Here is a 24,310-nt window from a genome sequence, read left to right as displayed (position 1 = left end):
TGAAGTGTATTTGCACCAAGTGATTCGGAAAAGGAAAAGGAAGAACTAAATGATAATCGGAGGGATCAGTCCTTAGACTCATTGAGGCCAAATTCGCTATTTGTTTCTACAGGTCAGGATTCAGAAAGTGGTGGATCGACTTGTCCTTCCCCAAGACTGTTAAGGAAAAAGGTAAGGACACAGGGACACAACTACAATGGCGCGTAACTAATATGGCACGTAACGACTTACGCGCGCGGGGGGGCTTGGGGGGGGGGGCTTGGGGCTTGTTTGCAAAGCGCTCCCTCCAACTAGGTGTTGGGGTACGCGTAGCGCCACCCTAAGCAGCTTGTCTTCTATATATATAAAAATAAGTAGTCTGTGGGTCTGTATATATATATATATATATATATTATATATATAAATATATATATATATATATATATATATATATATATATATATATATATATATATATATGTGTATATATATATATATATATATATATATATATATATATATATATATATATATATATATATATATCTATATATATATATATATATATATATATCTATATATATATATATATATATATATATATATATATATATATATATATATATATATATATATATATATATATATATATATATCTATATATATAAAAATAAGTTGTCTGTGTGTGGATCTGTGGATCAGGTGACGTCATGTTTGTCCGCATATGACGTCTGAATTATTTCACACTAATACAAAATAAGAAAAAAAACTAAAAAAGGTAAAAACTACAAAAAAAACTAAAAAGAAAAAAAAAACTAAAAAAGCTAAAAAACCAAAAAAACTAAAAAAAGGTAAAAAACTAAAAACTAAAAAAAACTGAAAAAACTAAAAAAAGGCAAAAACTACAAAAAAAACTAAAAACTAATAAAAAAACTAAAAAATCTAAAAAACTAAAAAAACTAAAAAAACTAAAAAAAGGTAAAAAACTAAAAAAAACTAAAAACTAAAAAAGAAAAAACTAAAAAAAGGAAAAGACTGAAAAATAAAAGAGAAAAAGAAAACTAAAAAAATATTAATAAAAATACAAAAAAATAAAAAAGATAAAAACTACAAAAAAACTAAAAAGAAAAAACGAAAAAAAACTAAAAAAGCTAAAAAAATAAAAGAAGCATAAATCTAAAGAAGGTAAAAACTACAAAAAAAAAAGAAAACAAAATAAAAATCTAAAAAAGCTTAAAAACTAAAAAAAAAACTAAAAAAGATAAAAAACTAAAAAAAAAACTAAAAAAAGGAAAAAACCATAAAATAAACTAAAAACTAATAAAAAAAAAATAAAAAAAGCTAAAAAACTAAAAAAACTAAAAAAAACTAAAAAAGGTAAAAACTAAAAGAACTAAAAAAGAAAAAAAAACTAAAAAAAGGAAAAAACTGAAAAATAAAGGAGAAAAAGAAAACTAAAAAAATATAAATAAAAAAACTAAAAAGATAAAAACTTCAAAAAAAACTAAAAAGAAAAAAGAAAAAAACTAAAAAACCTAAAAAAAGGTAAAAACCAATAAAAAAAAACTAAAAACAAAAAAAGGGAAAAAATTAAAAATTTATTTCATCATAAGTTTTCAACTGACGAAATTACAGACCGGGACATCGGGACACAAATGACGACCGGGACACCGGCACATAGGGAATATGAATGACGACACTCAAAGAGAAAGCGACCGGGACAAAAGGAATGTTCGATTAGCAATCAACAAAGCACCGGGACACAAATGACGACCGGGACACAGGGAGTATAAATGACGACCAGGATATAAGTAAAAAAAACTAAAAAAACTAAAAAAAAGGTAAAAACTACAAAAAAACTAAAAAGAAAAAAAAAATAAAAACTAATAAAAAAACTAAAAAATCTAAAAATCTAAATAAACTAAAAAAGAAAAAAAAAAGGAAAAAAATAAAGGAGAAAAACAAAACTAAAAAACGAATGTATATACAGACCGGGACACCGGGATACAAATGACGACCGGGACACAGGGAATATAAATGACGACCGGGACACAGGGACACAACTACAACGGGGACGCCGGGGGGCACAGGGGGATATAAATGACGACCGAGACACCGGGACACATGGAATATAAATGACGCCCGGGACACTCAAAGAGAAATCACAGACTGGGACACCGGGACACAAATGACGACCTGGACACAGGGACAAAACTACAAAGGGGATGCCGGGGGGCACAAGGGGATATATAAATGACGATGGCGACACAGGGAATGGTAGATTAGCAATCACCATCAACAAAGCTCAAGGGCAATCATTAGAATCATGAGGTATAGATCTGAATACGGATTGTTTTCCCATGGACCATTATATGTTGCATTTTCAAGAGTCGATAAACAATCTATTTATATGCACAGACAATGGGACAGCAAAGAATGTTGTATATTCGCAAGTTTTACGTAGTTAAAAACATATATATATATATCTATATTCACAGGTGGGACATAGGGACACAACTACAATGGCGCGTAACTAATATGGCGCGTAACGACTTACGCGCGCGGGGGGGCTTGGGGGGGGCGCGAAGCGCCCCCACCAACTAGGTGTTGGGGTGGCGCGAAGCGCCACCCCAACAGCTAGTATATATATATAAAATAAGTTGTCTGTGTGTGTGTGTCGAGTGACATCATGTTTGTGTGTCGACTGACGTCATGTTTGTCGACTGACGTCATTATAAGGATTGAGCTGTACGCGTCATGAAGTTGTTTGTCGACTGACGTCATGTTTATCAACTGATGAAATTACATACCGGGACACCGGGACACAAATGACGACCGGGACACAGGGAATATAAATGACGACCGGGAACCTCAAAGAGAAATTACAGACTGGGACACCCGGACACAAATCACGACCGGGACACAGGGAATATAAATGACGACCGGGACACAGGGACACAACTACAACGGGGACGCCGGGGGCAGAGGCGGGATATATAAATGACGACCGGGACACAGGGATTGTTAGAATAGAAATTACAGACTGGGAACACAAATTAAATGACGACCGGGACACAGGGACACATCATTAGAAAAATGAGGTATAGATCTGAATACGGATTGTTTTTCCTATGGACGATTATATGTTGCATGTTCAAGAGTCAGTAAACATGAAAATCTATTTATATGCAATATATATATATATATATATATATATATATATATATATATATATATATATATATATATATATATATATATATATATATATATATATATATATATATATATATATATATATATATATATATATATATATATATATATATATATATATATATATATATATATATATATATATATATATATATATATATATATATATATATATATATATATATATATATATATATATATATATATATATATATATATATATATATATATATATATATATATATATCTATTCACAGGTGGGACACAGGGACACAACTACAATGGCGCGTAACTAATATGGCGCGTAACGACTTACACGCACGGGGGGGGGGGCTTTGGGGGGGGGGGGGGCGCGAAGCGCCCCACCAACAGCTAGTATATATATATATATATATATATATATATATATATATATATATATATATATATATATATATATATATATATATATATATATATATATATATATATATATATATATATATATATATATATATATATATATATATACTAGCTGTTGGGGTGGCGCTTCGCGCCACCCCAACACCTAGTTGGTGGGGGCGCTTCGCGCCCCCCCCAAGCCCCCCCGCGCGCGTAAGTCGTTTTTTTAGTATGACTGTCTATGGACAAGGCCAGGCTTTCAGTTAAAATGAATAATTTGGTAGGAGTTTATTGAAGTCTATATTCGCCTAGCAAGGTGAGAAATCAATAGAGAGGATAGATAAAGACAATGAAACTTAAGTCCACGACAATGCATAATGGTGACACTTATCCACAATGGCAGAGAAAAAGCTAAACTTTGTCCGATACCCAAGAAAATGATGGCACATTTTACAACTTTATGACTTTTACGTTTTTTTAAGCAAATTAAATTTAGTTTCAAGTGTATTACTAGCTATTATATTTTTTCAGGATTGATAGGAATTCCAAGGGTTTCTATTTATTTTCCTAAAGATACCCTGAGATTCCACTTTATTCCTTGAAGTTAGCTAGAAATTCTAGTCAGAATTTAATTTTAAAATAGGATAAATTTTTCGCCGTCTTTTTTTTTTGTACTGCCGTCATTCCCCTCTGCAACATAAATCTTCTTTCTACAAAGATATTTACTTTTTGAAACATTTTTTTGTTTGCTCGAATTTTTACTTCTTTTTTATGTATTTTTCACCATGGCTAGCCCTTTTTTCGAAAACAAGAGAACAAGTTTCTTCGAAACCTTTTTTCGAAAACAAGAGACCAAGTTTCTTCTAGTGAATCTTTAGTCACTAGCAGCATTTACAGAGGCGCATCTACTTCTTTCCTAAACCCTTTGGTCTAAAATAAATACTGAAAATAAATACATACGTATTATCATTGAAGTTTTTCTGGGCATCAACTAGAAGAGTTTCTCTAATGTAATCCAATATTTCGCTTAAGGCGAACAAAATAGCTTTTGTCTTTTTATCAGCTGGAAAGGCCTTTCGAAAAGCATCTGCCGCACTGGTTGCCACTGGAGGATGCGGATCATGCATAGCCACAAACCATACGCCTAAAAAAAATGCATTCAGTTTCCAATCTGTGGCACTTGGAGAATAAATCATGGGTTGGGAGACAATCGTTAAGTGCACACCTTATACGTAAAAAGACATGAACTTTATAAGACGAGGATTTATAATTTTCAAGACTTTTCCTATGGTTATGAATATAAATATGAATAAGAACTTTCCCTAAATATGCTGAACTTAATTCCATCCCCCCGAAGTCTGAAAGACTCCATAAAAATCTTGAGAAACAGCTGTCTGAAGATGCGTTTTTATTGTTTTGGACCCGCTCAAGGTAGATTTTTTTTACCCCACCCTTTCAGAGTCAGAATTGTGAGTAAAAACATTCGACTTTAGGATATGCCACAAGATTGTCCCAAAGAGAGAAAAGGATATTAGTCCTTTTCTATTAGGATATTAGTCCAAACCAAGTTAACTTTTACAGCCAAATATCCTGATTTTCTTAGGTTTTAGCGGTCGAAAAATCGAACTTATTAATAAATAAATATATTTTTTTAAACCTTTCCATTCTTTTTTAACTCAAATTGACAATTTAATGACGAAACATACGGGTTTAAATGAACATGTGGAAAATTTTAACATATGGATTCAACTGAAGCAGCAGAACAAAAGGAGGAAGTTACAATAAAGCATCGACCCCCGTGAGCCTTGAACTTACTTTTTTTTATAAACTGGATTTGATTTTCAGAAATGAACAAGAAAATAATCAAAAATATAATTATCTAGATATTTTGCATTAAATTTGGAAAAAATACACATTTTTTTTATACAAATACTAGAATAAGCTCAAAACAAAACTATTGTAGTCAGGACAAACCATACATATAACCACAGCTGAGAATAGGTTATTCCAAACGCGTGTAATTGAAAAAAGCGGGGCCGAGGATAACAAGAAGTGATAAGAGGTTTTTTTTCACAACGAAGCCTACTTTTTGCTGGTTATTTATACTCACTAACAAATTTTCCCTCTAAAATATATCAGCAAAAGAAGTTATATATATACATATATATATATATATATATATATATATATATATATATATATATATATATATATATATATAGAACAAAGGTAAGCCAATAAGCACGAGTACGTAGCGACTTCCCAATAAAGATGAAAATATACGGTTGATGAGATGTATGGTTCTTGCTTACAAGACATTTTCAAAATAAAGGATTTTTGATGCCTTGGCAGTAAGTACATGCAAAATTTCAAGTGACTTTAGAGCGGAATACAGGGTGGGACTTGGAAGTGTTATATGCTTCTGACAGTCCCACCGTTGTCTCACTGGCAAGAATTACTTGTCACATAAGCTCCAAGCAGATGCAACCACTTTCATGCAAAGGTCGGAGAAGGTAAGCACGTCTCAAAAATCACCATTGGCCCAAGATACTTGCCCCATAAATTTCAAGCTGATCGATGAAAAAATGAATCACTATCTTTTTGCTGAATAATTGGAGTTTGTAGTGGGGGTGTTGGAGATAGAGACGGTTGAATGCCCGAAGTGTCTCCAATGATAGATACCTATAATTATTGTATGATTCCGATTCAAACAAGGTACAAAATGCTTACTACTTTCTAGATAAAAGTTGACAGGAAAATAGAGAGTATGAAATTGACTGAAAATTGTTGACATTTTTGACACATGACATTGTTGAATATTTTTTATTTAAATAGGAAGTACCCTGACTACTTAAAAACTAAAAGTAACCACATGGAGTGTTAGGAATATTGAATGGGTTACTGTCCTACTTCGGTGCCCCAATTACAGAAAAAGGACGCCAGTCCATTTTATGAGATATTTTAGTAATTCTAATTCAGATAAGGACAACACCCCTAATTTTCAGTTAAAAACTTGACAGAACGAGAGAGGAAGAGGGGAAGTCACTTCATGTCTCCAGCCAGTTTTAGCAAAAAGTGAAGAATTCATTCATTTTTACAAGTCATTATCCGTCTTTTCCCCAATGTAGACCACAAGAATAAAACCCTCTGGTTTTACTCAAAGGCCAACATCATCAACAAATTTTAGTGCAAAAGTAGGTAGCCAAAAATGGTAGATGGTAAAAAAGCTTCAGATACAAGAGAAAAAGAACTCCAGCTTTTTTAAAAATTCCTCTGCCCTACCCATAGCCCCCCCTGGCAATGAAATTAATCCCAAAAAAGCATTCTAAGATTGGCTCAAGACGTTATAAACCAGTATGAAAGAAAATTGAACTAGCTACCCATAAGGTCATCAGACTGGTGCCTAAAGTTCAATATTTCAAAATGCAGCAAGTCCTACAACTCGGACGTAACAATCCAAAACTTCTATATCGTTTAGAACACACGCAGTTCGAGGCACTCGGTGAAGCAAGGGACATGGAGTTCGTTGTTGACAATGAGTGGAAGTTGCGTTGTCACATACAAGCTCCAGTTGCAAAAGTGAATCGAGCCCTTGGCCTCATAAAACGAACATTCACCACCAGGAAGTCGTGTGTGATAATGAAGCTTTATAAGCCATGATTCACCCTAGCCGGGAATTTGGCATGACTTTTGCCTCTCCCAGCTATAAAATGGATGTGAAGGAACTGGAGCGTTCAAAGATGAGCAACAAAGCTTCTCCCAAGACTACAAGACAAAACCTACGAAGGACGTTTCACATCACTTAAACTCTCTACTTTAGTATACTGTAGAAAAAGATGAGAAGTAATAACGACTCATAAGCTGCTAGAAAGTGGCCTATTAAATCATGTCTTCTCCCCGTCCCTCTGAACTACCGCAAGAGGAAAAACCGGGAAGCTGCAGGTCCCGCGTTGCACCAGGTGAGAGCACCAACACTTCTTCTCAGTCCATTCTATCCCACTCTGTAATAGCCAGTCCAAAGCCACCGTTCAGTCACAAATCCTAGAAGCCTTCAAGAAAGAAGTTCAACTGGCGTAATGCTGAATGAAGGCTAAACGGGGATGTCAAATCATGGCCAGGAAATACCACCACCGAGACTTTTCCAAAGGAGGTTCCTAACCGCCTTATCTCACTGGATATACAATTTAAGGTAATTTACTTTTTGTTAAATTAGAATGAAATAAATCAATCGATTAATTTTTTTAATTGATTTTTAATTTTGCGCAAATAGATTTAATATCTATAATTGGGCTAGAATAATAAACGTTATCGCAAAATGGAGATAAGTTACTATAATATTATTTATTAATAGTTTATATTTCTAGTTGCGCTAGAGTAGAAGTAGTTCCATATCCCATCTCATCTCCCCCAGCTCCATTATCATTACATATACATTCATTATCATCTCCTCAATCATCAAACCAACTAATTCTATCTGTATTATCTTTACTCACCCTATCATCATCACCATCTGCGCACGCAGATTTAACCCATAGGGGGATGGGTCAGAGAATGTTTTCTATTGGGAGCTGAGTCAAAACAAACACAAACAAAAACATTTATTACTCATTGCTCTTCATTATCAGAGAAGAGGCCCTTCAAAAGGTGCTTTTCTCCCTAACTACAACTATGATTGACACCTTACTACTTAACCTCAGTCAACAGTATAATTACCAAATACTTCATCAATGATCCTAATTTTCATTTCAATTTCAAATCTAAAGCACAATTAATAATTTGAAGTCAGTCTTATGTTATGAATTCTGCAAACTAAGCTCGTGACAGTTGCTTTTTTTCTTTCTTTTTTTGTGAAGGAGCATAGTCGAATTTAAGAAGAAGAAGAACATTGAGGAAAATTATCTTATAGGAACAGGAAAACTCCAAAAAAATATTTCTAGTCCTGCAAACCCAACCATTTTAATGTTTATGTTGGGCACGTTTTGCATATCTACACTCACTAAACCTTTTGCAAAATTTTTCAACAATAATTAAAATAACTACCAGCAATAGCTTTTAGTATCTTTATCAAATCTTTTCCAACAACTTCAACTAAAGCCTCCTGTGCAATCTGGACACATTCTCGAACTTGTTTGTCATTGTCTCTGGCCAGTTTCAAAAAATATCTCGGCCAAAAGGGTAGTGCAAATTTGATCTTGTCTGCAAGTAATTCATCAGAACACAAATCGTGAAATTTCTGAAGAGCCTGTAAATACAAACTGATAAGAACATGTTATTATAATGACACTAATGAAAAGAGCATGCAAACTGCTTCCTTTAAAATGAGGCCTTACGGAACATACTGAACGTATTATCTCAGTTCCACTTTTGCACCAACCTGGTGAATGCCTTTTTTAAGAAAACTTTTAGAGGATTTTTAAATTATATTTATTATTCTTCAAATGGGACAGTCTACTATTGAGTTTTCTTTACCTTAAACATCTTAATGTCTAAGATTTTTGCAGAATTGCAAAAAACATGAGTTTTTAGCGTTTGCTAATTGTAAAAACCTGACCTGATTGGGCATGTCAACCCCTCAAATATTGAAATTGGCCATTATGCTCTAAAAATAAATCAAAAGGCATTGTGTTTATGGTTGCCAATAAGACACCTCAGCAATATGTCTAGAATGACTGGGGGCATAAAGTTGAAACTTTTGCGACTACTACTACTGCTTCTACTTTTAAAATTTAAATAAATAAAATGGGTGTAAGCGTGTCCAGGTTGTCAAAGAGCATAGATAGAAGCTTTTGGGAATAATATTAAGTTTTATTTTTTATTTATTTAGGATAAAAAATTGTTGAAAAAGTTCCTTCAAGACAAAAATGGCAATCCAAACTACGGATTCTTCCAAACTACAGAAAAGATTTAATTTTTTTTCTATGAAAAAGATTATCCCAATAAAATCAACAGAAATTGATTTTAAAAATATTTCCAACAAAACATATTTTTCAAAGAAAAGTGAAGAGTTTCATTAAACCAAAAATGAGGTAACTCAAATAACTAACACAAATAACTATCAACAAATAAAAAATCTCAAAACGAACAGAAATTACAATAAATAGCCAAGATAAACTCAAAACAAGCAGAAATTAACATGAGTTAGGGCTGATAACCCCCATGCCTTCTTAAGACCAGAACATAATCTGCACATTACTGAAAAAAAAATACGTTTTAAACGTATTCACTTTTTCTACTTTCATAAATAAACAAGAGCTAAGAGCTCATATGGCACTTGTGACGAGGCGAGAAGAGCTAAGAGCCAAGAGATCATATGGTATGAGCTCTAACAAAATTCTATGAATCAATAGATTGATTTAAAAAGGAAAATAAGAGGCTTAATGCCGGTCAAGATTTAAAATAAGAGCTCTGAGTCACAAAGTCCTTCTAAATATCAAAATTCATTAAGATCCGATCACCCACTCGTAAGTTATAAATACCTAATTTTTTCTAATTTTTCCTCTCCCTTTTGCCCCCCAGATGGTCGAATCTGGGAAAACGACTTTATCAAGTCAAATTGTGCAGCTCCCTGACACGCCTACCAATTTTCATCGCCCTAGTACGTCCAGAAGCACCGAACTCGCCAAATCACTGAACCCCTCCCCCCAACACCGAACTCGCCAAATCACTGAACCCCTCCCCCCAACTCCCCCAAAGAGAGCGAATCCAGTACGATTCTGTCAATCACGTATCAAGGACATTTGTTTATTCTATCCACCAAGCTTCATCCCGATTCCTACGCTCCAAGTGTTTTTCCAAGATTTCCCCCTCCAAATCCCCACAATGTCAAAAGATCTGGTCGGGATTTGAAATAAGAGCTCTGAGACATGAATTCCTTCTAAAAATCAAATTTCATTACGATCCGATCATCTATTCGTAAGATATAAATACTCCAATTTTCATGTTTTCCAAGAATTCCGGTTTCCCCCTCCAACTCCCCCGAATGTCACAGGATCTGGTCGGAATTTGAAATTAGAACTTTAAAGCACAAGATCCTTCTAAATATCAAATTTCATTAAGATCTGGTCACCCTTTCGTAAGTTACAAATACCTGAATTTTCAAAATTACCCCCCCCCCAATTCCACCAAAGAGAGCAGATCCGGTCCAGTTATTTCAGTCACGTATCTTAGACAGGTTTCTATTCTTCCCATCCAGTTCCATCCTGATCTCACCGCTTTAAGTATTTTCTAAGATTTCCGATCCCCCCAACTGCCCCCCCCCCAATTACGCTTGATCCGGTTGAGATTTAAAATAAGATATAGGAGTTACGAGGTCCTTCTAAATATGAAGTTTCATGAAGATCCGATCACTCCTTCGTAAGTTAAAAATACGTCATTTTTCTTATTTTTCAGAATTCCCCCCCCCCCGCAATTGAGCGGATCCGTTCCAATTTTGTAAATCACGTATGCAAGACTTCTGCTTATTTTTCCAACCAAGTTTCATCCCAATCCCTCCAATCTAAGCGTTTCCCATCATTTTAGGTCTCCCCACCCCAAACTTCCCCCACTGTCACCAGATCCAGTCAGGATTTAAAATAAGAGCTTTGAGACACGATATCCTTCTAAAAATCAAGTTTCATGGAGATCCAATCACCCGTTCGTAAGTTAAAAATACCTCATTTTTTCTAATTTTTCAGAATTAACCCCCCCCCCCCAACTACCCCAAAGAGAGCGGATCCGTTCTGGTTATGTCAATCATGTATCTAGGACTCGTGTTTTTTTCCCCACCAAGTTTCATCCCGATCCCTCCACTCTAAGTGTTTTCCAATTTTTAGGTTTCACCCTCCCAACTCCCCCCCCCCAATGTCACCAGATCCGGTCGGGTTTAAAATAAGAGCTCTGAGCCACGATATCCTTCTAAATATCAAATTTCATTGAGATCCGATCACCCGTTCGTAAGTTAAAAATACCTCATTTTTTTTATTTTTTCAGAAATACCCCCCCCCCCCCAACTACCCAAAAGAGAGCGGATCCGTTCCGTTTATGTCAATCATCTATCTAGGACTTGTGTTTATTTTCCCCACCATGTTTCATCCCGATCCCTCCACTCTAAGTGTTTTCCAAGTTTTAGGTTTCCCCCTCCCAACTCCCCGCCCCCATCACCAGATCCGGTCGGGATTTAAAATAAGAGCTCTAAGACACGATATCCTTCTAAAAATCAAATTTCATTGAGATCCGATCACCCGTTCGTAAGTTGAAAATACCTCATTTTTCTAATTTTTAAGAATTCCTCCCCCCCCCCCCAACTACCCCAAAGAGAGCAAATCAGTTCCGATTATGTCAATCATGTATCTGGGACTTGCGCTTATTTTTCCCATCAAGTTTCATCCCGATCCCTCTACTCTAAGTGTTTTCCAAGATTTTATGGTTCCCCCCTCCAACTCCCCCCAATGTCATCAGACCCAGTCGGGATTTAAAATAAGAGCTCTGAGACACAATATCATTCCAAACATCAAATCTCATTAAGATCCAATCACCCGCTCATAAGTTAAAAATACTTCATTTTTTCTATTTTTTCCGAATTAACCGGCCCCTACTCCCCCCCCCAGATGGTGAAATCGGGAAAAAGACTATTTCTAATTTAATCTGGTCCGGTCCCTGATACGCTTGCCAAATTTCATCGTCCTAGCTTACCTGGAAGTGCCTAAAGTAGCAAAACCGGGACTTTAGGTTTTCCCCCTCCAACTCCCCCCAATGTCATCAGATCCGGTCGGGATTTAAAATAAGAGCTTTGAGACACAATATCATTCCAAACATCAAATTTCATTAAGATCCAATCACCCGCTGATAAGTTAAAAATACTTCATTTTTTCTATTTTCTGCAAATTAACCGGGCCCCCACTCCCCCCCAGATGGTCAAATCAGGAAAACGACTATTTCTAAATTAATCTGGTCCGGTCCCTGATACGCTTGCGAAATTTCATCGTCCTAGCTTACCTGGAAGTGCCTAAAGTAGCAAAACCAGGACTGACAGACCGACAGACCGACAGAATTGGCGACTGCTATATGTCACTTGGTTAATACCAAGTGCCATAAAAATAATCAAAGCTTTAAGGAAAAGATATAAGTATATGTCCACTAAACTGACAATCCGTGGTCATTAGTTTTTTTATGAGGGGGAGGGGGGTTAAAGCGCAAATTATGTTCTCGCATGGGGTAATCAGCCCTACTCATGTTAATTGCTATTCGTTTTGAGTTTGACTCGGCTATTTATTGTAATTTCTGTTTGTTTTGAACTTCATTTATTTGTTGATAGTAATTTGTGTTAGTTTTACGCTTGCAAGATTATTTGACTATTTTTCTGCTCATTTTTTACTTAACGGCGCTTTCTACTTTTCTTTGCAAAACTCGTTAAGTAGAATTTTTTTTTAATTAATTACTCAAATACAGCCAACATAATGAAGTGCATGCTGGTACAATTTTATGTGGAATAACAAGTCCTACTAAAAATGCTAACCTGCGAAAAGATGTCCACAATGCTCCAGTCATCCCTATACATTTGCATAAGAGGCAAAATCAAGTTTTTATATTATTATTTTTTTTTTTTTTGACAAATGTGATACACTTCATCTACTTTGAGACCAGAAAAATATGCTTATGTATCAGCAATGATTCGACTCCTCCCCTAGTTTATGCACGCCAATGCATAATGTATACACTGGCACACAGTCATATATGCCCTCTGTCAAGACTTTAGGTTTCTCATTCCTAAATTGTCAATATACATATTTTTAATTATACATTTTTCGTAACATATTTTACATAAATTAATTATACATTTTGATTATCTTAGATTGCTAGAGAGGCAGATTGCTTTTAAAAAGTGTCTCTTCACTAGAATGTCTTGATTTTGCATATGGGTTTTTTTAATAATGTAACCTTATCTCCCTTATCCTGTACCTGCAGGCAAATGGTACACTGAACTGTTAAAAAGCAAAAAGAGGTTCATTTCTGATAAGAAAAAAAAAAAATGGAGTACTACAAAGCAAAATGATAATTATTCCTTTTAACCTAAATATGAATAGCAACTGTGCTGCTTTTCTTTTTTCTCTTTTTTTACTCCTGCTTTCAACTGTCCCAAAATTAGAAGATCGGCTAATAACCAAAAGAGATTCACAAGCGTCAGTGTACACATCTGTTCTGCATAAGAAAAAGAAAGCAAAAGAAGAAAGCAAAGAAAGCAACTAAGCAAAAGAAAGTGCCTATATTTTAAAATTTCAGTTGAATTTCAATGTCATTACAGCTTTAGCCAAAATCCAGACTGAGTGAAACTATCAGTATTACAACTCCTATTACACCAGAGGCAAAATCCCCAAATTGCCTCTCATCCATTTCCTATACTCTTTGTTGAGCTGGTATAATACTAACCTTTTGCTTTGTTGTGGAATCCCTTTTTGATAGTTGATTAAATACAGCCCGGATTTCAGGATCAATTGAGAGCTCATCGAATGTTTCATTTTTGGATGTTGCGGCTGTTGTTGCTGCTGCCAATGATGATGAAAACGAAAACGCTCCAATATTCAATATTCCAGAATCAACGAGCAATTGAGTGCTTTTCTGGCTACTTGATGGCTAAAGCAAAAGAGAAATGAAGATGATTTATAATTTTAAAAAGTTTCAAAAGCCATACTATCAAAGAAACAAAATAAATCAGATCTACCAATACATATTGAATTATTTATAGCAGAGTATGACAGCAAACAACCGGGCTGCACTATATAATTTTTGTTTTAATACCTACCCTGCATTAGACAAGGGATATAACCAGATTTTTGTTCTAGGGGGTGGAGAGGCTTCTTACTCAACACAGAGAGGATTTTTCTGTACATACCTTTGAACAGTGCTACTATTGTAAGAGTAATGGCTCATATGAAATGAAATCACACAGAAAAAAGAACAATTCATATTTTCCTTTTAATTCAAGCATTTCCAGTCCACTAATAGGAAACCTTTAGATTATTCCTTTGAAATTGATGTTATGGTATACACCAAGGCAAGCTGAATTATTTAATATGTCCCATTTCATGCTTTCAGCCAGGTTTTGCGTAAAGGTAAGTCAAAAAAACTGTGCTTGAGAAATGACATACTTACTGGAAGTAGTATAAAAATAAAGAGAAGTGAGGAGGCATGAACGAATATATATTTGTCCTTGTCTTTGACAATTTCCTCTGCAGGTGATTTCCACAATTTTGAAAAGTCAATTTCTGTGTACATTTCTGATTAGTGGTGTTTTTCTTGACTTTTTCTACAATTTGCCATGACTTGACTTTTCCCACAACTATTCCCTTTTCAATTCAAAAATCAAAAGTCAATTTCTGTGTACATTTCTGATTACAAGGTTGAACTTCTACCTGTATATCCTCATATTTGCGCAAGTGAGGAGTTGTGTTACTTAGATTGTCCTATCCTCCTAGGTTTTTTTAATCCTTTGAGGTAGCATATTCTTGTAGTTGTAAAAAGTGTATTTGTTTACAACTACAATCCTTATTGTTCTGATTTATTGAAATATTTGTCCAAGTCTTTCACAATTTCCTCTGCAGGTGATTCCCGCAATTTTGAAAAGTCAATTTCTCTGTACATTTCTGATTACAAGGTTGAACTTCTGCCTGTATATCTTCATATTTGCGCACGTGAGGAGTTGTGTTACTTAGATTGTCGTATCCTCCTAGTTTTTTTTAACCCTTTGAGGTAGCATATTCTTGTAGTTGTTAAAAGTGTATTTGTTTACAACCAAAATCCTTGTTGTTTTGATTTATTGAAATATTCCTGAAATTTCACCTTTATACTCTTAGGTACAGTTGTAATAGTAGTCACAGCAGTAGTATAATTACTCAATTTAATATAATTAGTCACTGCTACAATATTGTCAATTTGCTCTTTTGATAACCTGTATGTTCATACACTTTTTGAAATTTTCATCTTAATGGTCTTATCCTTACAAGTAGTTGTGATAGAAGGAGTGATTGGAGCAAAAGTAATAGTAGAACTTTAAAAGTAATAGTAAAAATAATAGTGTGCAAAATATTGCGTTTTGGTCAATTGATCTTTCTCTTTAAGTATTCTCTGAGAGTTCCAACTTAATACACAAATCAAATCTGTAGATACGCTATTTTGACAGTCTAAACGCACATAGTCTCTTTTATTAGTTCGGATTTGCCATCATTATTCTCTAAAATTTTATCTTCATAGACTTAGCCTTAATAGAACTATTATCACAGTAATTTTGGTGGTAGTAAGAGTAGTTGCAGTGTTAATGCTGTATTAGTAGTAGTAGCAGCAGTAGTATTAATAGCAGTAGTGGCATGTGCATATTGTCTTTTGGTCATTTGAACATTGCTTTCATGATGCCCTGGAAGTTTCACCATGACACATTAAACCATTCCTAAAATATTGTTGATGTGTGCTTTTGATTCTCTTTGGACGCCCTTTTCCCCTCAATAATCTAAGCTTCACAAGTTGTTACAATTGAAGTAACAGTTGTAGTAGTTTAGTAGCAGTAGTAGCATAAGGAAAAATAGCAGTAGCAACGTTGAAAAAAAGGTGCTAGGTGCATACTGCTACTTCAGCTATTATTGCGTCAGCTAATTAATATTAATCAGCTATAATTTCAATTAAACAAAAAACTATATACATGCAAGTATTGAAAGGGCATATAAGCAATATCACAGGCAGCACTGCTCTATCATAGCAAGTAATATCATTGCTATTTTAAAGGAGCTAATTTGATTGGAAAGAAGTAGCAGTGGTTGAAAAATTAATAGCAGTAGTAACAGGTGCATTTTGCCTTTCGGTCAACTGATCATACCACTCATGATGCCTGTGAAGTATCCTCTTGATATGATAAGCTATTCGAAAAATATTGCTGATTTGCCTGTATCAGCAATCTGTATACACATAGGATGTTTTGATTTAGTACAATTTTCTCCTGATATTTCCTCAGATATTTTTTCAGTATCCTCAGCCTTAGTAGTACTCGCTACAGAAGTATTAGTTTTAGTGATAGTAGTAACAGTACACAGCAGTAGTTACAGTAGTAGTTGCATGCAAATATTGCCTTTCTGGTCAATTGACCATCTCCCTTATCATTTCTTGAAATAAATCAAAACACACTGTGCACAAATAGGTTGTCAAGAGGACATATCAGCAGTATTTCAAGACCAGTTAATGATATTAAGTTAAAAATGCCATCATGTGATAAAGGGAACGTTGAATAAAAGGTGCTAGGTGCATACTGCTACTAATGCTATTATTGCTACTACACAAGCTAAGGGTATTAAGGTGAATCTTTCATGGAATATTTAAGCGGATGCTGAACTAAATCAAAACAAACTATGATCATGTAGATTGTCAACAGGGTTACATAGCAATATCACAATAACAGCTTACATTATTAAGTTAGACCTTTCAGGGTAAGTTGTGACAGATTTTGAACTAGCCAGAAGATGCTATGTGCATACTTCTGATACTACTTCTATGGTTCCTGTAACTAATGACACTAAGGGCATTAAGATGAAACGTTTAGGGGGAGTTTCAATTAAACAAAAAAATATATACATGCAAGTATTAAAAGGGCATATAAGCAATATCACAGGCAGCACTGCTCTATCATAGCAAGTAATATCATTGCTATTTTAAAGAAGCTAATTTGATTGGAAATTCAAAGTTCTAGTACCCTCTTTAAGAGTCAAAGGTAATTGGAGGGCAATCAGCCCTCCCCTTTAGCTCACAATTTTCCAAACACTTCCAATCGAAATTTAAGATAGCCATTTTGTTCAGCATAGCTCAAAGGTCTGGTAACTGTATCTCTAGGTCTATTGCATAGTTCAACTTTCCACAGTTATGCAATTTTACCATTATGTTTATAAACTAAATGCTGCCATAAGCTTAAATAACAAAGCACTGTATGTATGCTGATTGCCAAAGACATTTCAGCAGTTTCCCAAGAATGACTGAGGGTATTATGTTCAAACTTCCAGGGCTACTTCTATTACCACTTCTGCTCTTAAAATTTAAGTAAATCAAAAAAGTGTAAGTGTATCCAAGCTGTCAAAGAGCATAGATAAATTTTTATTGCAAATGGTATCAAGTTTCATTTTCAGGTCAACTATGAACAGAAGTTAATCAAAAAGAACTTATTCCAAAAAATAAGTTTTCAAAGAAAAGAACTACATTAAACCAAAAGTGAGCAAAAATTAATCAAATAATCTACCAAGCATAAAACTACCACAAATCAGCATGAATATATAAATGAAACCCAAAACAAATGAAATTACAATAAACAACCAAGTCAAACTCGAAACAAGCAGAAATTAACATGAGTGGGGCTCAAAACCTCTATGCCTTCCTAAAGCCAGAAACTAATTTGCCCTTTACTGAAAAAAATTTAATGTTTTCACTTTCATAACTTCAATAAATCAAATATTACTAACATTTTAAGGAATATCTATCAGCAGATGTATATTAAACTGACAATGCACATTCATTTGTATTGTTTTCAGTAAAGTGGAAATGATGCCCTGGCCTTGGGAAGACATAGGGGTTTTGAGCCCTACTCGTGTTAATTTTTGCTTGTTTGATTTTGACTTAGTTACTTATTGTAATTTCTGTTCGTTTTCTGTATCAGTCCACCAGTATGGATAACTTTAGCTCCTTCCAACATTCATCCTAAGACTTGTCTCTCATCTTTGTTACTGCCTTGGTAGCTCTCCTTTGCACCCCTTCTAAAAGCTGCACATCACCCCTATATCTGGTGATGCTATGCACATTCTAAAATCAAGCACTGGCCTGACAAGGGCCTTGTTAAACTTCACAATACAAAGCAATATCTATTGGGAACAGTTTTGTCCATGAGTCCAAGGACAGAGTTTGTATGAGACATAGTCTTCTTGCCATTAGAATAGAATTTAAACTGATTGTCAACAATAACAAGATCCCTTTTTGGATCCACAGTTTGCACCTCTTGTATGTTGTTTACAGCTGGGTTGGCGAGACCATAGTTAAAACTTGGATGTGAGATGCCAACATGTATAATGTTGAAAATCATGGGCCATGTTGTTGCCCAGTTTTGAATAAAGTCAAAAAACACTTGCAGTGACTCATTTTTGATTGGACCAACCATTTCGAGCCATCAGCATAGAGTGAGGTGATTTGTAGCCAGTTGAAAGATATCACTTTTATGGATATTGAACAGGGAAGTCCTTAGTCACTACACTGAAAGACACCACTGGTGACTCCACATCTCTCAGAGAGGATGGATTCTCCTTAATTAGCAAAATCCTAACTCTCTGAGATCCAGCAACAAGGTCTGCATTAACTCTGCAAAACATGGGTTTTATTTTCAGGTACACATGTGTAACTTTGTCTAATGCTAAGTGAGCTCAAGCAACAGGATATCCATGGGTAAGCCCTGATTAACCAGATCTGTTGCTGCATCATAAGTTTCCAGCAAATTTGTTTCTACTGACTTACCTGTTTGAAATCCATGTTGGCTAGGCAATGGTATTTCATTAATGTTGAGATGCTTCATGACAGAGTCATTACCACTCTTTTCAGGGTTTTAGCCACAACAGAAGTAATAATTATGGGATGGTAGTTTTCTGCTCTGGCTTTATTTCCCATTTTAAAAAAAGGGGTGACAAATGCTGCTTTTCAATCAGTTGGCACTTTCTTTGTGCAGAGGGGAACTTGAATACTTGGGAGAGTGGCTAGGCAATGGTTTCAGTGACTTCTTTTAGATGATGCTGATGTAACCCATCTGGTCCAACTGATTTGTTGACATTTAGCAATTTAAGCTGCTAGAGGATGTTAAAACTATGAATATTAACAGGCTCCACTGGATGGTGGATTTGTGTGGATCCAATATGGGTAGTGAAGAATCCAGCCATGCATGCTTGCATCTGTGTTTATTGCAGTGTCATGTTATATGCTTGCTTTGCTTATGCTTACCTTTTTGTTATAGTTGCTTGGGTTTCAATATACCAATCAAATTGAACTGAAGATTTTGCATGGTGTCAGAAATGAGATAACAAGCATGAACAGTCCACCATACCCATCCATTGATTGGTCATCACACAACCTCAAATCAGCCTGGAAAAGGTTCAGACAGCACTGTGAGCTAATGTTCTCAGGACTGCTGGAAGGAGAGTCTCAAGCCATCAAGTGCTCTTACTTGATGATATGGGTTGGAGAAAAAGGGAGAGATATCTTCAGTAAATGGGTACTAACAGCAGAAGAGACAAACAAAACAGCCATCTACCTATGTGACTGAACTCAAGACTGGTTTTCAGAGTCACAAACAGCAGAACCCAAGAAAAATTGTTGAATGAGGGCAGAACATTGACTCTTGCCAGAGCTATAGACATTTGCCATGCCATTGAATCAGTGCAGGAAAACCCAAGCACAGATATCAGCAGCCAAACACCATACACCACCAGTGGTGAAACAAGGAATAACCACTCTGAAGTAAAATCACAACAACCAAGATTGCTACTCCTGTGAAGCACCAAACTACTCAAGGAATTGCAAATGCCCAGCCAGGGGAAATTCTTTGGGTTATGCTTGCTTTCTCTAGCTAGTGTGGATGCATGGTTGTGGTAGAGTTTCCTGGTTAGATTTCCCTATTTTTCTCTTGATCTTTTGAACTTCTTGTACTGGTCTATATTCTTGATTGTTTCATATTTTTCCAAGATCCTTTTTTTCAGCTACTGCTTAATTTCCATGGACCTGCACAGAAGAATCTTTGGCTTTCTCCTGTAAGACAAGGTAGTGTTGATGGCTTGGATTTTGAGTAGAGTTAACTTAAATACTTCCCATTGTTCTTCTGCTGATTAGGCTACTGTAAAATTTCATGCTAGTTCACTATTATGTGTTCCCTCCTGACAAATTTGTAATCTATGAAGACCTTTTTGACAAATCTGTTAATTACAGGTTTAGATAGAGCTGTATTTCAATAGTTATGTGGTTACTCTTACCAATGGGGGGGGGGGGTAGGTACTCAACATTTTTCAAAAGGTCATAACTATTAAGGAAAACAACATCTAGCATGGTTTGGTTATGCAAAATTCTATATCTAGTCACTTTGGGGCAATTGAGCAGGAGACTTTAAATTTTGACAACAATTTTAAAAATTCCTATAGTATTTACAAAACCCTCAATCCCCATAACATGTAAACAGGTAGCCCAGAATACATTTTCAATGCATTTTACTGTACATCATTTATATTTCAACATAATACCTGTAAATTGAGCCAACATCAACATTTCCAGAAATGGAAGAGCACATAGGAAATATATAATTTGGTCTATATATTTGCACATTAGGGGAAATTGGGGGCAAAGAAAAGTGAAGCTCTTTAGCAGTGATATAAACAAGGTAAGTATTTTAGAATTTTCCAAGGATTTTTGTAAGTATTGTCTACAGAATTCTATAGTGTTTCATTCTCAATTACCTTAGTGGTAAATATGGAGTAGTTTAAATTATTGAAAACATACCACTTAATGCCTTTTTATCCTCTTTCCCAATCTAAGAATCACTTTATTTTTTAAATTCATTTGTAAGTCTATTATGGATCTTCAAATATGAAAAAAAATTTCTTATTTTTCAGTATATAATAGGGTTAGAAACAACACTTCTTACTTCATTATATGGAGTATAATTGTAGTTAATACACTCCAACTGCAGCTCCACTATACTTTACCCCCCCCCCCCCCCTCACAACCAAAAATATATAACCCAAACCATTTATTTTCCTATGCACTTTTTGGTTCTTGATGTTGTCATAGTTGATTCAATTTATGGATAAACCAGTTTAAACAAGAGTTAAACTAACAGAGGTATATAACTGGTATTTAAAATTAAAAAAAAAAAATATCATCTTTGAATCTCTATAAAGGGCTTAAAATTGGATTTGCAAGCAGCCTAAAGCAATTATTATGTTCAGAAAGAGGTATTGAGTGGTATTTTCACCTTATTACTAGGTCAATAATTTCTACTGCTCTATTACCAGCCCAATTTTGCATTAATACCAGATATATGGTTCATTGATAGCCTACTTGCTGCAGATCACATTACAAAGTGAGAAATCACATCATTTTTTATGCTAGCTTAGCTTGTTTTTTTACATAAACTAGGGCTGCATGAAACTGTTAGAGGGGGGCTAAAGGTGAAAACACAATCAGAAAAATGAACAAAACATGAGCAATCTAAAAACATGCTCTTTTTTTTCTATCATGTCTCCTGCTTCAGAGCCTCTACTTGAGACCTTGACTTTTTCAACTTTACAGCAACTTACCTAAATTTCTTGGGAAGGTCAAATATAGTTTAGGCCAAATTTGTAGCATTGGCTACTCAGTAGTCAGCCAGCAAGTTCAATTTTGCCAGCTTAATCATTATGAAATATCTAACATACTACCTTACATAGAAAGTGGATTGTATCACTATTGGATGTGTCAAAATCTTCTTATCAAGTATGTGATTAGCCTGGATACTTTAACAATATATAATAGGCTACCCCTAATTCCAAATAGAGTGATAGAAAACAGTGAGTCTAATCTTGAACACATTTTTAAAGCTTGAACCTAATCTTAGAAAATGTTGCCTAGTCTTCATCACATGAACTTAAAGTTAGAAAAACATATCATATTTATAGACACAATCAACCTTGGATAGATTTAATCTAAGACAAATGATGTAAAAAAATGTATTTAAATAGGCTTATCTATAGAGGTAAATTTTTCTAAATTCAAATATGCAAAAACTAAATGTTTTCTAAGATTGTAGGCTAGTTAGTCAATCCCAACTGGTCTAGCCTTAACCATCAGCTAGTCATAACTATCTAACTCTATTCCCACAAGTGTCCAACCATTAGGATTCTGCTGTCTGTCTATGGGAACTATTCTATTTCATCAGAATATTTGGCAAAGTTTAGGCACTGTCCACTGGGAATCTTACCCAATCTAAGTTCATTAAACTAGACAAAATACATGTGAGCAGAATGGTTAAGAAATTCGCCAGAATTTATTAGTGCTGTGGGGGCTCTTGGCCATATAGGCTAGTGCATGGAAAGGTGAAAGTAAGGTTAGGCCTAGAAAACGTAGGCTACAGACCAGCTTACCTTAATATTTCCCTTGGTTCTTTGACGATTTTTCCCACTCATTTTTTAGCTTAGATGGTTTCACCAAATGTTTTCATTAATTTGTTACCAAATTTCTTCTTCAATCAAACGAGAAGAGGCTTTACCCTCAAACTTTTCCTTTTTTCTTCTTCTTCTTCGATTTCAGCAGACTAGGGATTTTTAGTCGAGACTATTCAGCCCCTTTCTTTTTGATTCACTTCGAGATGAACAGAGCCATCCCTGGTTCCCACTGCTGCGTCAATCCCGGCATGATTTTTTTTTCTGGCAGAACAGACGCACGACAGAATCGGATGGAGGTTCACAAGGACACGCAGACTTTTGCGTCACTACGACAAACTCTAGAATGAACTTTTAAACGATATAAATTAGCTTCTGTAGAACCTTTAACTTAGAATAAACAAGTATTACTTCCAATCAGCTCCATGACTTTAGTTATGATTTATTTTTATTTTTAAATCAGAATAACGCATGCGATTTGTCGTATGAGTTGAAATTATTCAACACATTCGACATTGCATCAAAACGGATGATTTTGCGTCATTTGTCGCATGATGTGTGTCATTTGTCACATGTCGCAAGATTTTGTGCGAAATCGCAGCAGTGGGAACCAGGGGTTACTGAATTGGCTGCGGTAAATTTTTCGTTGTTCATATTAATGACTTACGAATAAAGTGAACATACCACTCGATGCCTTTTTTAAGTTCTTGACGAATATAATAATTGCTTCTATTGCAAATTCAAATTCTTGCCCTTTCTGAGCTTTTGAAAATAACCAAAATATTTCTAGTTTTTGGATATAAAAAAGGCTTAAAATAGGGTAAAACTATGACAGTTCATATAACTGACTTACATATAAAGTGAACATACCACTCGATGCCTTTTTTATGTTCTTTTACGAATATAATAATTGCTTTTACTGCAAATTCAACTTTAAGCACTTTTTGAGCTCTTAAAAACGACAAATTCTCAACCAAAGTATGAGTTATCGCTCATTTTCGACAAAATAATTCATGTTTTCTCAGCACCGTTTTCTCGGCCGAGCTAGGAGAAGTAATTGAAATCAGAATTAAGATTAATAATAATATTCCCTTAAATAGAGACTTGGGGTAATGTCTATTTTACTGATTTATGTCATTATTAGATAAGTCTATGTTATTTTCAAAAACTTCTTGAGACAATGTTTTTCAACTTTAGTTAACAGTAATAATAATAACTCGAGCCTAAATATTACTTTTTTCAAATCCTCCCAAAATATACAAATTCACCGCAATATATATAAACTCAGAACCCTTTTGAAACTCAACCTCTTTCAACTAAACACCTGAGAAACTCAACCCCTATGCGACCCAACCCCCTGCAAGTCAATTCTCAATTTAATTTTTAGAAGGGAGCTTTCTTTAGTAATGATAGCTTCTTGGGTGTCAAGTTCTTTGCCAGTACGATTTCTTTGGCCACATTTGGTTTTCTCAAAAATCTTGAAAGGGTTTTTTTACCAGTCATGGGATTAGTAGCCTCTTTGGCTGAAGTTTACTTCTTAACTGCAGAAGGTTTCACCGTTTTCTTAA

General features: G+C 34.9%; 1 protein-coding gene across 1 annotated transcript in view; it reads right to left on the bottom strand.

Annotated features, from left to right (window-relative positions):
* Positions 1 to 22,897, bottom strand: part of LOC136037637 (E3 ubiquitin-protein ligase listerin-like) — a 158,488-nt gene extending 135,591 nt beyond the window's left edge. The window contains exons 1-4 of the mRNA XM_065720347.1: positions 22,725 to 22,897; positions 13,981 to 14,184; positions 8,617 to 8,818; positions 4,537 to 4,720 (exon numbers count right to left, since the gene is read on the bottom strand). Of these exons, the coding sequence (XP_065576419.1) occupies positions 4,537 to 4,720; positions 8,617 to 8,818; positions 13,981 to 14,184; positions 22,725 to 22,766 (632 nt within the window). The 5' untranslated portion in view covers positions 22,767 to 22,897. The remainder of the gene's footprint in view (positions 1 to 4,536; positions 4,721 to 8,616; positions 8,819 to 13,980; positions 14,185 to 22,724) is intronic.
* Between the last annotated feature and the right edge of the window lie 1,413 nt (positions 22,898 to 24,310).

The sequence above is a fragment of the Artemia franciscana genome, chromosome 2, assembly GCF_032884065.1.
Source record: "Artemia franciscana chromosome 2, ASM3288406v1, whole genome shotgun sequence".
In the NCBI taxonomy this organism is placed as follows: domain Eukaryota; kingdom Metazoa; phylum Arthropoda; class Branchiopoda; order Anostraca; family Artemiidae; genus Artemia; species Artemia franciscana.
The sequence above is the reverse complement of the archived record's forward strand: the minus strand, read 5'-3'. Positions and strand labels throughout refer to the sequence as shown.